Raw genomic sequence first — 12,894 nt, forward strand, 5'->3', positions numbered from 1 at the left:
TGAAAATTTTTATAGCCCACCTTTTCTTTTGTGGCTTGAGGTGGCTTACAAATCCAGGCTGATCCCCAAATAAACCCCCGTTGTCTGTCTGTCAGTCTGTCTCTCTCTCTCTCTCTCTCTCTCTCTCTCGTTTGGCGTTCCTCAATCTTGTCGTTTTCTTTCCAACTGTCTTCGGAACGGTCTTTTCAGAAACGGCGGGAGGAGTTTGTGCTCCGGCTGAAGGCGCCTGAGCTGGTCAGCCTGGTGGAGCTGATCCTGGCGGAGTCGGAGACCAGGAGCTCGACGTCCAAGGAAGCCGCCTGCTCGGCGATCCAGTCCCGGCTTCCGCTTTTGCTGAGCTGCTGCCACGGAGTTGTCGAAAACATCAAAAAAGTCGTGGAGTATTTGACGGGCGGCGTCCAGCGATGGGGGAACAGGTGGGGGGGAATAACCTGCCGCAAATAAACCCCGCATTTAAAATCCCGTCTCTTTCAAGAAAAATAACTTTGATTAACCATTATATAATTTTGATCTGATACATAATATTGGGCTGAATCCACAGATGACTATTTGCCATCAGGATAACCCTTCTGGGGGGCATTTTGTGCCAGCTCCTCTCCTCGCCCCCCTCCCAATTTTGCCCCCCACCCTATTCCCAAAAGCCTATTGATAATATCTGGGTGGACCCCTTTTTTAGAAGGAAGTGGTACATATTGAGCATTATAATGTAAATAAAAAGGTAAAGGTAGAGCCCTGTGCAAGCAACCGGGTCATTACTGTGACGTCACATCCCGGCGTTTACTAGGCAGACGCTGTTTATGGGGTGGTTTGCCATCGCCTTCCCTGGCCATCTACACTTTACCCCCAGCGAGCTGGGTACACATAATATAGCTAGGAGATATTATTTTCAGTAACCATTGGATAAATTACTGTGTCTGTATATGACTGGTTGTATTTTTTAAGTTTTTAGGACCATCGGTACAGGGCAAGGGCTTGAAACACAGCGGTTGACTCGTTTTTTAAAAAAATCAGTTGTCCTCGTCCTCTTTTGGATGTTTCCCTCCCAAGCGGGCTGAGGCAGCTCTCTTGTGTGTGTGTGTCATATCGACGAGGACTAGCACCTTGAATTTTCAAATAAGAGAAGCAAAAGCAGTTCTTCCAGCGGGATCGGTTTTGACCTAGGCGGGCACGGCTCCCCTCCCTCTTCGCAGATGCGTCTGCTCGACTCGGGAAGTCCCGCGTCTCTGTGTGTCGGTGGCGATGCGGGCGATTTCACGTCCCCTCTTTCCTCCCGCTTTTAGCTCTATGGGAAAACGTTGCCAGGACCTTCTGCTGCAAATCTACCTCCAGTCGCCCGAGATCCTTGTGCCCGTGCCGGAGACTTTGCTGTCCAGCGAAGGGGCCGCCGACAGCAGCAACTGCAAAGTAAGGATTGGGGCCAGTTTGTGGGGGGGCGCACTATAAGAGAAGCAATTCAGTCTACGTACGCACCCCACAAAAAGCGTATGGGGTTTAGATTGTTGTCCTAACATGCCTCAAACCGTAAGAATTCCGATAGTGTTCCTTGTGCTGGCGATCAACAATAAAGGAATAAATATGGCAGAAAGTGCCGTCAAGTCGCACCTGATGGTGACCCCTTAGGTTTCTTTTTTTTTTAAAGTTTTTATTGTGTTTTAGGGAATACAGAAGGGAAAGAAGGGGAAGGGGGAAAGATTTGCATCCGTTTGCAATAAACAATATTGTCTCGATCATTAATATACACACATAGTACCAAGATTGTACATTACTGTTGATTCAGAATATTAGTTTCTATTCTATTTTTGCTCGATAGAAAAGTAATCGGGTATATTTTTATACATCTTAGACAGCCAGTCTAAATAAGATAATATTAAAGATAAACCGTAGTCAATTTCTCTAAAGATAATCATCGTTAAGGTATTTATACATAAAGAGAACTTTTGCTCACATATAAAGGAGAAAGATTAAGCTAGAGTTAAATATTTGAAGACATGTAGATACACCATGGTAACCATTTCTCATTAAATTGCTCGACATTTTGCGCGTCGACCCCTTAGGGTTTTCAAGGCAAGAGATGCACAGAGGGGTTTTCCAGTTGCCTGCCTCTGCGTAGCAAACCTGGACTTCCTTAAGGGTCTACCATCCAAGTACTAATCAGGGCCGACCCTGTTTAGCTTCCACGATCCAATGAGATCGAGCTAGCCGGGGCCATCCAGGTCAGGGCAAAATGTGCCATCGAGACTCATGGTTTTCAAGGCAAGAGGTGAGTAGAGGTGGTTTGCCATTGCCTGCCTCTGCTGAGCAGAGAAGCCCTGGACTTCCTTGGGGGGGTGTCTCCTATGCAAATACTAACCAGGGCTGCCCCTGCTTAGCTTCCAAGATCAGGCCATCCAGGGCCATCCAGAAATAACTACATTTCTTGTTATTTTGCACGTTGCTTATCGGCTCAGTTGTCCTCGAAGGTGTTCACGTAAAAAACGGTACAATAATTAACAGTCCTGGGGTCAAAACTCAGGACTTTTCCTCTGTGCTCTTATCTGTGCGCCGGTTTCTTAAGAACAGGAACCTGGAAATCTGAGCCCTGGATCAAAATATTTTGCTGTTTTTTTAAAGACACATACACATAAGGGTATAAATTAGCTTAAGTGAATCGTTTTAAAGCCTTGTCTAAGGAGGGGGTCAAATTACCGTTGTGGGGGTCATGCCTAGCTTACGGCAGCTGTGGACCCTCTGAAGAATTTACAGGGAGTGGACTGATCCTCCCAGACAATCTACAACTCAAGATGCCAAGGACCATTAAAGGAATTTGAGCAGGGGGAGAGGGGACCGTTTCCAAAGTTGGCTGACACCTGGAGGTGATCTGCAGGCTGACCGTTTTGCCCGCCCGCACTCTGCTCGAAGGTCTCCCTGCCCCCTCAGTGGCGAGCACTTGGCCACGCAGCGGCTAAGCTGGGTCCTTGGGGGTCCGTCCCCCGCCACTGACTTGGTTGCGACTCTCTCCGCAGCTGGATGCCCTGGTCCACCGGTTCATCACCCTCCTCGCCGATTCCAGCGACTCGAAATCCAGCGAGAGCCGGCTGTGGGACGCCAACATGGCCTGTCGGAAGCTGGCCGTGGCGCACCCCATCCTTCTGCTCAGGTCGGTGCCTCCGCCGCCTTGTTGCTTTTAGACCCGCATCGGGACCTCTCCGTTTTCATCAGACACGTTCTCGAGAGCCAAAAAACAGGCATGTCTTGTGACGATGCCCAAAAGGGTTAGGGGCCCCAGTTGTACTCATTTACCTGTTGCTGGGGTACAGTGGTTAAGAGTGGCGGATGCTAATCTGGGGAACCGGGTTTCATTCCCCACTCCTCCACATGAGCGGCGGACTCTAATCTGGTCAACCGGGTTCGGTTCCCCACTCCTCCGCATGAGCAGCGGATGCTAATCTGGAGAACCAGGTTCGATTCCCCACTCCTCCACATGGAGCCGGCTGGGTGACCTTGGGCTAGTCACAGTTCTCTCCAAACTCTCTCAGCCCCACCTACCTCACAAGGTGTCTGTTTCGAGGAGAGGAAGGGAAGGCGATTGTCAGCCTCTTTGAGGCTCCTTAAAGCTAGAGAAAAGGCTGGGTGTATAAACCAACTCTTCTTCTAAGGAGGACCTTTATTTCCTTTTTCTTCTCCTGGCCCTCTTCATAGGCACTTGCCGATGATCGCGGCCCTTCTCCACGGGCGGATCCACCTCAACTTCCAAGAGTTCCGCCAGCAGAACCACCTCACGTTCTTCAACCACGTCTTGGGAGTCCTGGAGCTTCTCCAGCCCCAGGTCTTCCAGAGCGAGCACCAGGGGGCGCTGTGGGACTGTCTGCTCTCCTTCATTCGCCTGCTACTGGTGAGAGGCAGCGCTCTCTCGAACGCGCACCAAGCTGCCTGACACTGAATCAGGCCACCTGTCCATCATGGCCAGTATTGCCTACTCAGACCGGCAGCAGCTGTCCCGGGACTCAGGCAGAGGTCTTTCACATCACACCTACTTGCCTGGTCTCTTTAACTGGAGATGCCGGGGACTGAACCTGGGACCTTCGGCATGCCAAGCAGCTGCTCTGCCACTGAGCCACGGCCCCTCATCATGGCTCTCCAGGGTCTCAGGCGGAGGTCTTTCACATCACCTGCTTGCCTAGTCCCTTTAACTGGAGATGCTGGGGATTGAACCTGGGACCTTCTGCATGCCAAGCAGAGGCTCTACCGCTGAGTCACAACCCTTCCCTTGGCAGCCCAAGGTTACCCAAGTGTGACAGAGACCCTATAGCTGGGGTTGCCAAGCTCCAGTCAGTGGCTGGAGATCTCCCTGAGTTACAACTGATCCCCAGGTGACAGAGATCTGTTCGCCTGGAGAAAATGGCTGATGTGGAAAGTGAACTCTATGGCATTATACCCCGTTGAAGTCCCTCCCCTCCCCAAACCCCGCCCTCCTCAGGCTCCACCCCCAAAATTTCCAACTGTTTCCCTACCCGGAGCTGGCAACCCTACCTATAGCAGAAGGCAAGGGAAGCCAGGATCTGGTCACTGCCTGGAGCGTCACATGAACACACATGAATCTGCCTTCTACTGAATCAGACCCTGGGTCCATCAAAGTCAGTATTGTCTACTCAGACCGGCAGCGGCTCTCCAGGGTCCAAGCTGCCTGACACCGAATCAGGCCACCCGTCTATCACGGCCAGTATTGCCTACTCAGACTGGCAGCAGCTGTCCCGGGACTCAGGCAGGGGTCTTTCACATCACACCTACTTGCCTGGTCCCTTTAACTGGAGATGCCGGGGACTGAACCTGGGGCCTTCTGCATGCCAGGCAGATGCTCTACCGCTGAGCCACGGCCCTTGCCCTGGTTGATGGGACACTTAAGGGGGAGACATAAGGGAGGACTGTCTGACTGTCGGACTCCGCAGTTCTCACTTGTGGTTTGGGAAGAACTTAACTTGGAGCAAGCCAGCCTGAAGGAGAGTCTGTTTGTGTTTGCAGGGTGGGGGACGACTCCTGGAGCCCTTCTAACCCCCCCCCCCCTTCCATTTCAGAGCTACCGGAAATCTTCTCGCCACCTGGTGGCCTTCATCTCCAAATTCGTGCAGTTCATCCACAAGTACGTCACCTCCAATGCCCAGGCGGCCGTATCCTTCCTGCAGAAGCATTCGGACCCCCTCCAGTACGTATCTCGTCCGGGGGCCCCTCTCTTTGTTGGGGTTGCCGCAGCCCCCCCTTTAGGTGTACAGTTTGAAAATCAGGGAGGAGGGGTGTGCAGAAGGACCATGAGGCTGCGGAAGTGATCAGGAGCGAAGAGAGTGGGCTGCGAGCCAGGAAGCCACCAGTTCAAATCTGCAGTCTGTCAGTGATCTTGTGTGTGTGTGTGTGGGGGGGGGGGGACGGGTTCAGCCACACTTTGGTTTCTCTTCCCCTCTGTGATATGGAGATAAGAATACTGACTTGAAAGTTCAGAGCGTCGCTCCGAAATCCTATTTTATTTTATCGCGCCATTCCTCCACAGCGACCTCTCCTCGGATAACAGCGATCTCGCGATGCTGAAGTCCCTCCTGGCGGGTCTGAGTCTGCCGAGCAAGAACGGCGCTGCCGACATTGGTGCCGACAACGAAAAAGACGGTGAGTCTCGGTGTTTTCAATTGAGTTTGGAGGTGGCACGGTGCAGAGGGGACCTGGATTGATGTCCAACATCTCTAGCGAAGAGGGACCCCGTTATCGGTCAATGAACGGTCTTATTTACATTAGGGGATGTGGGATGCCGGAAAGATCTGGACGCCAGCAGGGGAATAGGGTTGGTGAACCTGAAAAGCACTTAAGTCTTCCGAAGTTACTGGAAACTTTGATGGAGCCAGCTGGAACCCTACTTGCCCTCCTCGGGTCGTGTGACACCTACCGAGTCAGTGGCTTCAATCCCACCTCCTGGCCACTGGTGGAGGTGGCGCTAGAGTGCAGTTGTGAGACTCCCCGCAAGGATCTCCGGGCAAAACCACCTTTCCCTCTTTTGTCGTCTAGATGAGGCCGCAGCCGGATCTTTGCCCCTGGTCAACGTTTCGCTGTTCACGTTGCTCACTCCCGCAGAAATGGCCCCATACATGAAGAGGCTTTCCAGGGGGCAGACTGTGGAAGGTACGGGCAGTGGGTTACGGTCTCTTTTTGCACGCAAGGAACCTTCTGTTTCGAGCCGCCCTAGACGTGGCGGTCGAGGGGAACGATACATGTTTCAATTGCTGATGCGTTCCTGGCTCTGGCAACACACCTTGCAGGGGTTGAGACCGATGCCCCGGTATAGGCATTGAATCCTTACTCCTTGACACACACACATAGGCAATGTGTTCATCTCTGCTCCGAGTTGCACCCGAGAGCGCTAATTGCAGGACTTCCTCTCGTCTTGCAGCGAACCTGTTTGGTTTCATCTCAGGGTCAGAATGAGCTGAAATTTCGCGCCGGTCTGTCAGCTTCTCTGGTTTTGCCGGATGAAATCGACAGACCTCTGGTCTGTTTCTTTTTCTTCCTTATCCCAGATATCCTGGAGGTGCTGTCCGATATCGACGAGATGTCCCGACGGAGGCCTGAAATCCTCTTCTTTTTTTCCGTATGTTGGTCTGACTCTCTGTGTGTCTCTTTGCTCACGCTGGAATTTGATTTTATTTTGCGTTCCTCCCCTAGCTTTGGCCTGCCCTGGTTGGGATGTTTTCACGGTCTGTCAGGGGGGAGAGTTTATCACATGGCTAACCTCTTTAGGCTTTTGACCGTGGTGGCTAATCACCTGTGCCGAGCAAAGGTTTCCCCATAAGTGATTAGGGAAGCTTTTTAGCAGGGAGAGACTTGGCTTTTTCTTTTTTCACGATGCTGGGCGAGTAACATAGGTGCGTTAGGATACAGACTAGTAACATTTTGTGAGCTGGTTACTTCAGCAGACTGCTTTTGGTGGTCAGCTTATTTTTCCCTTTTCTAGCCCGATAGCTGCTAGACATTTAGGGCACCTGACAAGCAAAAGCATACCTGCGCTTTACAGTACAACAAGCAAGCAGACAGGATGGGAGACATACAAGGATGCCTTAGAATCTTAGAGTTGGAAGGGACCACCAGGGTCATCTAGTTCAACCCCCCCTGCACAATGCAGGAAATTCACAACTTTACAAAGATGGCAAAAAAACAACAAAAAAAACCCCTCCAGGATCCCTTGGCTAATCTTGCCTGGAGGAAAATTGCTTCCTGACCCCAAAGTGGCGATCGGCCTTACCCTGGGCATGTAAGAAAGGAAGGCTTATTTTAGTCATTTATTCTGAGAAGGCTTATTTTATTTATTTCATTTATACCCTGCCTTTCTCCCCAGTGGGGATCCCAATTGGCTTACGTTGTTCCCCTCTCCTCCAGTTTATCCCCCACAACAACCCTGTGAGGTAGGATGGGCCGAGTGTGTGTGACTTGTCCGAGGTCACCCAGAGGGTTTCCATGGCAGAGGTTTCCATGAGCATTCGAACCTGAGTCTCCCAGATTCTAGCCTGTAGCCACTACACTGCTCTGAGTTGTATCACATTTGACTTCTATGGGGGTTCTCTCTAAGCATCGCTGTCCTTCTGCCCTCCTCAGACTCACCTTCAAAGGCTGATGAGCTCTCCCGAGGAGACCTGCCGCAATCTAGCCTTTTGCCTGGCTCTCCGCTCCATACAGAACAACCCCAGGTAAGGGACGAAGGTAGTACAACAGGCGGGAGGGTGTGAGAACAGACAGAGGAGATCCCTCATGCATCACCTTTGAGTATTTCAGTCTTCCTCCAATAGTCTGTGCCGCCAATATATTCCTTTCCCCCTGCCAACGTGGAGGATCTCAGTGGGTGAAAATGTTTCTTCCCCATTCTACTCTCTGGGGAGGGGGGGGAAGCTTTGACTTCCATACATAAGACGCAAAACCTTTGTTCCCTGATACTTCTTTACCCCCTTTAGGAAAGGGTACAACAGCTGTGCTTGCGGCCAACCAGCCAACGGCTGGCTGAGCTCGCGGCTGACCGGCCAGCGGTTAAAGACCCTCTTTCCCTCCCTGTCATTCCAGAGCATAGAATCATAGAGTTGGAAGGGACCACCAGGTCATCTAGTCCAACCCCCTGCACAATGCAGGAAATTAACAACTATCTCCCCCCACATCCCCAGTGACCCCAACCCTCCCCCTGCCATGCAGGATCCCACAATCAAAGCACTCCCGACAGATGGCCATCCAGCCTCTGCTTAAAGACCTCCAAAGACAGGGACTCCACCACCCTCTGAGGCAGCGCATTCCACCGTCAAACAGCTCTCACCGTCAGAAAGCTCTTCCTAATGTTTAGGTGGAATCGCGTTTCTCTTAGTTTAAATCCATTACTCTATGTCCTAGACTCTGAAGCAACAGAGAACAAGCTAGTTCCCTCATCAACATGTCATCCCTTCAGATATTTAAACATAGCTATCATGTCACCCCTCAACCTTCTCTTCTCCAAACTAAACAGACCCAGCTCCCTAAGTCTCTCCTCATAGGGCATGGATTCCAGACCTCTGACCATTCTGGTCGCCCTCCTCTGGACCCGCTCCAACTTGTCAACATCCTTCTTAAATTGTGGAGCCCCAAACTGGACACAGTATTCCAAGTGAGGACTGACCAATGCAGAATACAGTGGTAGTATTACTTCCCTTGATCTAGACACAGTACTATTGATGCAGCCCCGGTTTTACAGCATTTTACAAATGAATTTTTAAATGTTTTAAACGAGGTGCCGAATGAACAGATGTAGTACAAAATAAAAGTACATGCGGATCTCTTTAAAAAAAAATTTTTTTTATAATCTTGTAACTAGCCCAGAAGTGGTGAGGGAAGCTAGCCGATCAGAACCGCACACATCTCCCTTTTCCGCAGAATTTGCAGAACCGGGGAATGTTCCGGTCGTGCTCGAGATCAGGGTCTTGAGGTCGAGTACCTTGAAACGTTTTTTAAGTACCTGTCTGTTTTGAATTTCCAGCATAGCAGCCGACTTCCTTCCTACATTCATGTACTGCCTCGGTAGCCGTGATTTTGAGGTTGTTCAGACGGCCCTGAGGAACCTGCCTGAATATACCCTCCTTTGCCAAGGTAAGATAGATAGATAGCCTGCTTTTCCCTCCAATGGGGACCCAAAGCAGCTTACATTGTTCTCCTTGCCTCCATGTTATCCTCACTACAACCCTGCGAGGTAGGTTGATCTGAGAGAGCGTGACCGGCCCAAGGTCACCCAGCGAGCTTTCATGGCCGAGCGGGGCTTTGAGCCTGGGTCTCCCAGATCCTAGTCCAACGCTCTAACAGCTACACCAAGATGGCTCTCAAAAAGCTTGGAACCACTGACCTACCTTAAAGGGTTGTTGTGGGGGGGTTACGCAGATGAGGCACGTTAAACGCTCCGCAGACGCTGTCCGCGAGCTACATAGCGCCAAGATGAGTTTGTTGCGGTGGTGTCCTGACCTGGATGGCCCAGGGTAGTTGGATCTCAGCTTAGGTTCCTATTTGGATGGGAGACCACCAAGGAAGTCCAAGGTTACTCCGCAGAGACAGGTAATGGCAAACCACCTCTGTTCGTCTCTTGCCTTGAAAACCTGGCGGGGGTCACTGTAAGTCAGCTGCGACTTGGCGCTTTCCGCCACCAGTTGCAGTAGCAAAGAGGGAAAGTTGCATATAGCTAAGGTTGGCAACTATGGGGGGGGGGTCTAGGCACATGGTTCAGTGGTAGAGCATCTGCTTGGCATGCAGAAGGTCCCAGGTTCAATCCCTGGTATCTCCAGTTAAAGGGACTAGGCAGATAAGTGATGTGAAAGACCTCTGTTGCCGGTCCGAGTAGACAGTACTGATGTTGATGAACCAAGGGTCTGATTCAGTATATGGCAGCTTCATGGGTTCAATCTTAGAGTCTCTCATGAATGCGTGAATTACTCTCCCCGACTAACAGTTTCCTGCAGCTGGGCCGGTCATTAGCAGCGCAGACGCAGTTGGAATGTATAATTTTCTTTCTTTGCGGAGGACATTTTTACCCCCATCTTTCCAGAGCTCAAAGCTCTTCCACGCTGTCGAAACAGCCTCCCAAGCTCCTTGACTTAAATAAAGTAACAAAGGAACACACCAGCCTGTCTTACTAAAAGAAAACGCGAGCAAATTTTCTAGACCGCTGAAAAGAAAAGTCTCACTCTCTTGCGTGCCTGTGAAGCACCGGCGTATCAGTAGCACGTGCTGAGTTGGGAGGGGGGGCGGAAATCCTATTCTCATCCAGTTTGCCAGAGTTCCTTTCTTGCTCTTCTGGGAGCCATCCTGACTCGCCACAGGCGAATAAGGAAGAGGCCGTTAAGAAGCCGGCTAAGGAAAGGAAACGCTAAGAGCAACGGTCATTACTGAAGTTAGATCACTGAAATCTCGGCTGACGCCCAACCCCCCGTCGCCCAGGGGGTTCCCTGGCATGGCCCTGTGCTCTGCCCGATTCATTGAGCTTTGCGAGATGTTTTCCGGGGCCACCCTTGGTCACTAAACCGGTTCCTTTGCCCGGGCTTGGTTTTTTTCCCTTTCTCTCCGCCCCGAGAAATTCCAGAACGTTTCCCGCCTGGATCGGCCACTTTTTAGTTTACACTCCATGCTTGATTTCCGCTTCCCCCTCCCCTTACAAACTGGATTTTCCAGCGTCTTTCTAAGGGTGTTTTTTTTTTTAACTTTGCAAAACGTAGGTGGCATTTAAGTGCCAAAAAAAGATAGGCTGGAAATGCCTTTTCCTGTGATGTCTTTGGGGGGGGGGGGAGTGTCAGGCATTGGCTCCGAATCAAGTTAGCTGCTCTTCTGCCTGACGAATACTTGTCAAGCTCACACCGGGGGGGGGGGGGAGGTGGCATTCGCGGGGTGTGTGTTTTGGTCAAAATGTCAGCAGGCAACCTTTTATTTGATCCCTCGCAAATATTGGCAGACGCTCCTATTAGGCCAAGATGATTCTGATACCAGCCGCAGCCCTCTGCTGAGCGCGCCGCGAATAATTCTCTGGCCTTCCTGATAGATTTATTAAAAAATAAAATAAACCTTTGCACAACTCAAGTGGGAATATAGCCGTCGCTGCCCCAGGGGGGCAAGAGCATCCCAGAAATTAAGGGAGGTACCTGTTTGGTAGATTGCACCATTGTTAAGTATGGCTAATCAGCGAATCTAGGTAACTGGAGAACCGGCATGGCAGCAGAGGCTAAGATGTCTGGCTTGAATCGGGGAGACTCGAGTTCGAATCCTCATACAGGTGTTAAATCTTACTGTATTACCTTGAACCATTCCACTTGCCGTCAGAACAAGTAGTCCACAACAGGGCAAATAGCAGGCAAAAGAAATAAAGTTATGAATCCAAACCTGATATCCCTCTGAATTGCTTGGGTGAATGAGGCAGGTGTGATAGAACAACTGTCCTTATATGTAATAACCGAGGGCTGGCCTCTGCAGATCAAAAAATCCACAGACTTGGGCCAGCCCAAGCTATGGACTTGCATAAAAATCCGGAATTGCCCATAGTGGCCAGTCAGGTATTCTTGGGATGTCCAAGAATTCAAATTTCAATACCTTTATTGGCATACCATCAAGCAGTCGATCAAATAAAACCAACCCTCTAAACATCATTTAGCCTCCGCCTCTTAACAATTTCATTAAAAAAAATTAGCCACCGATTCAATAGTCTCAGAATCTCGGGAGGATAACAACAATTTGACCTTACTATCATCAGCTTAATCTACATGATTTGAGAGAAAGGGATCTAAAAGGACCGCATGAATTTCACAATAAAATGGACAATACAAGAGCAGACGATCAATACTTTCAATCTCCCCCAGGGCACATTTACACACCGTGGCAGAGTATGGAATTTTCTTATATCTTCCATACAAAATAGCAGAAGGGAGAACATTTAAACGGGCTGGGATGTCCACAAGACAACAAGAGCTGCTTTTGATAACCCCCCACCCTTGGGATTGGCACTTTAGATAGATACAGCAAGGAAAAGCCCATCAATGTTAACTGGGAGAGCTTAAATAGAAACTCCATATTCAGAGGCAGTCTTATTTTTGAATACCTTGGGCAAGGCGTTCTTCCTTCAGACGGATCTTTCTAACGTGTGCTTTCCCTCCTCCCAGAGCATGCGGCCGTACTGCTACACCGGACGTTCCTGGTCGGGATGTACGGGCAGATTGACACCAGCTCCCAGATTTCGGAGACCTTGAAGATTCTGCACATGGAAGCCATGATGTGAACAGGGGTCGGCTTTGAGGGCCCAAAATTCAAGAGGGAGGAGAAGTTGGGACTCTCCTGCCTCCTTCCCCAGGGTTGTGATGCCGCTGGCGGAACAGGAAACACTTTGCCATCCATCTCACATCCCAAAGCGGGGTGAAGGATATACCGAATCCATGAGAGGGATTTGACTGAGAGAAAAGTTGGCGCAGACTTGGGGCGGGGTGTGTGTGAGCTGGAACATCTCGCCCTGAACGTTCCTTACGTGGAAATTGAAGAGATCCCAAGACCAAAAGACAGGAGACTTTAATTATTATTTTTTCCACCTGTTGTCAAGTGGGAGGGGGATAAAATGGCAGTCGGCACGGGGCACCCTCTTCTTTGGGGTTGTCTGTCGGACTTCCCCTGAGCGTGGCACTCGCCAAACCGCCTGTCCCAAAACATGGGCAGGAGCGTAGCTGGCACTCCAGCTAACAAAAACCCCAAACATTTGTTCCTTTAAAAAAAAAAATTAAAACAAGCTACTTTTGTTATGCTTTAATTTATACCTCTTGATTCCATTTCTCTTTTATTTTCACAGTGTGTGCAAAGTCCGGGTTTCCGCGGGGGTGTGTATGTATATATTTTTTTAAATCTTAAACTTTATTT

General features: G+C 50.2%; 1 protein-coding gene across 1 annotated transcript in view; it reads left to right on the plus strand.

The window, feature by feature from the left end:
* Positions 1–12,274, plus strand: part of INTS1 (integrator complex subunit 1) — a 50,217-nt gene extending 37,943 nt beyond the window's left edge. Inside the window, exons 37-47 of the mRNA XM_056866199.1 lie at positions 190–416; positions 1,281–1,404; positions 3,003–3,136; positions 3,679–3,871; positions 5,052–5,179; positions 5,519–5,631; positions 6,025–6,138; positions 6,534–6,604; positions 7,606–7,697; positions 9,002–9,111; positions 12,153–12,274. Of these exons, the coding sequence (XP_056722177.1) occupies positions 190–416; positions 1,281–1,404; positions 3,003–3,136; positions 3,679–3,871; positions 5,052–5,179; positions 5,519–5,631; positions 6,025–6,138; positions 6,534–6,604; positions 7,606–7,697; positions 9,002–9,111; positions 12,153–12,268 (1,422 nt within the window). The 3' untranslated portion in view covers positions 12,269–12,274. The remainder of the gene's footprint in view (positions 1–189; positions 417–1,280; positions 1,405–3,002; positions 3,137–3,678; positions 3,872–5,051; positions 5,180–5,518; positions 5,632–6,024; positions 6,139–6,533; positions 6,605–7,605; positions 7,698–9,001; positions 9,112–12,152) is intronic.
* Positions 12,275–12,894: the final 620 nt, after the last annotated feature.

The sequence above is a fragment of the Euleptes europaea genome, chromosome 21, assembly GCF_029931775.1.
Source record: "Euleptes europaea isolate rEulEur1 chromosome 21, rEulEur1.hap1, whole genome shotgun sequence".
In the NCBI taxonomy this organism is placed as follows: domain Eukaryota; kingdom Metazoa; phylum Chordata; class Lepidosauria; order Squamata; family Sphaerodactylidae; genus Euleptes; species Euleptes europaea.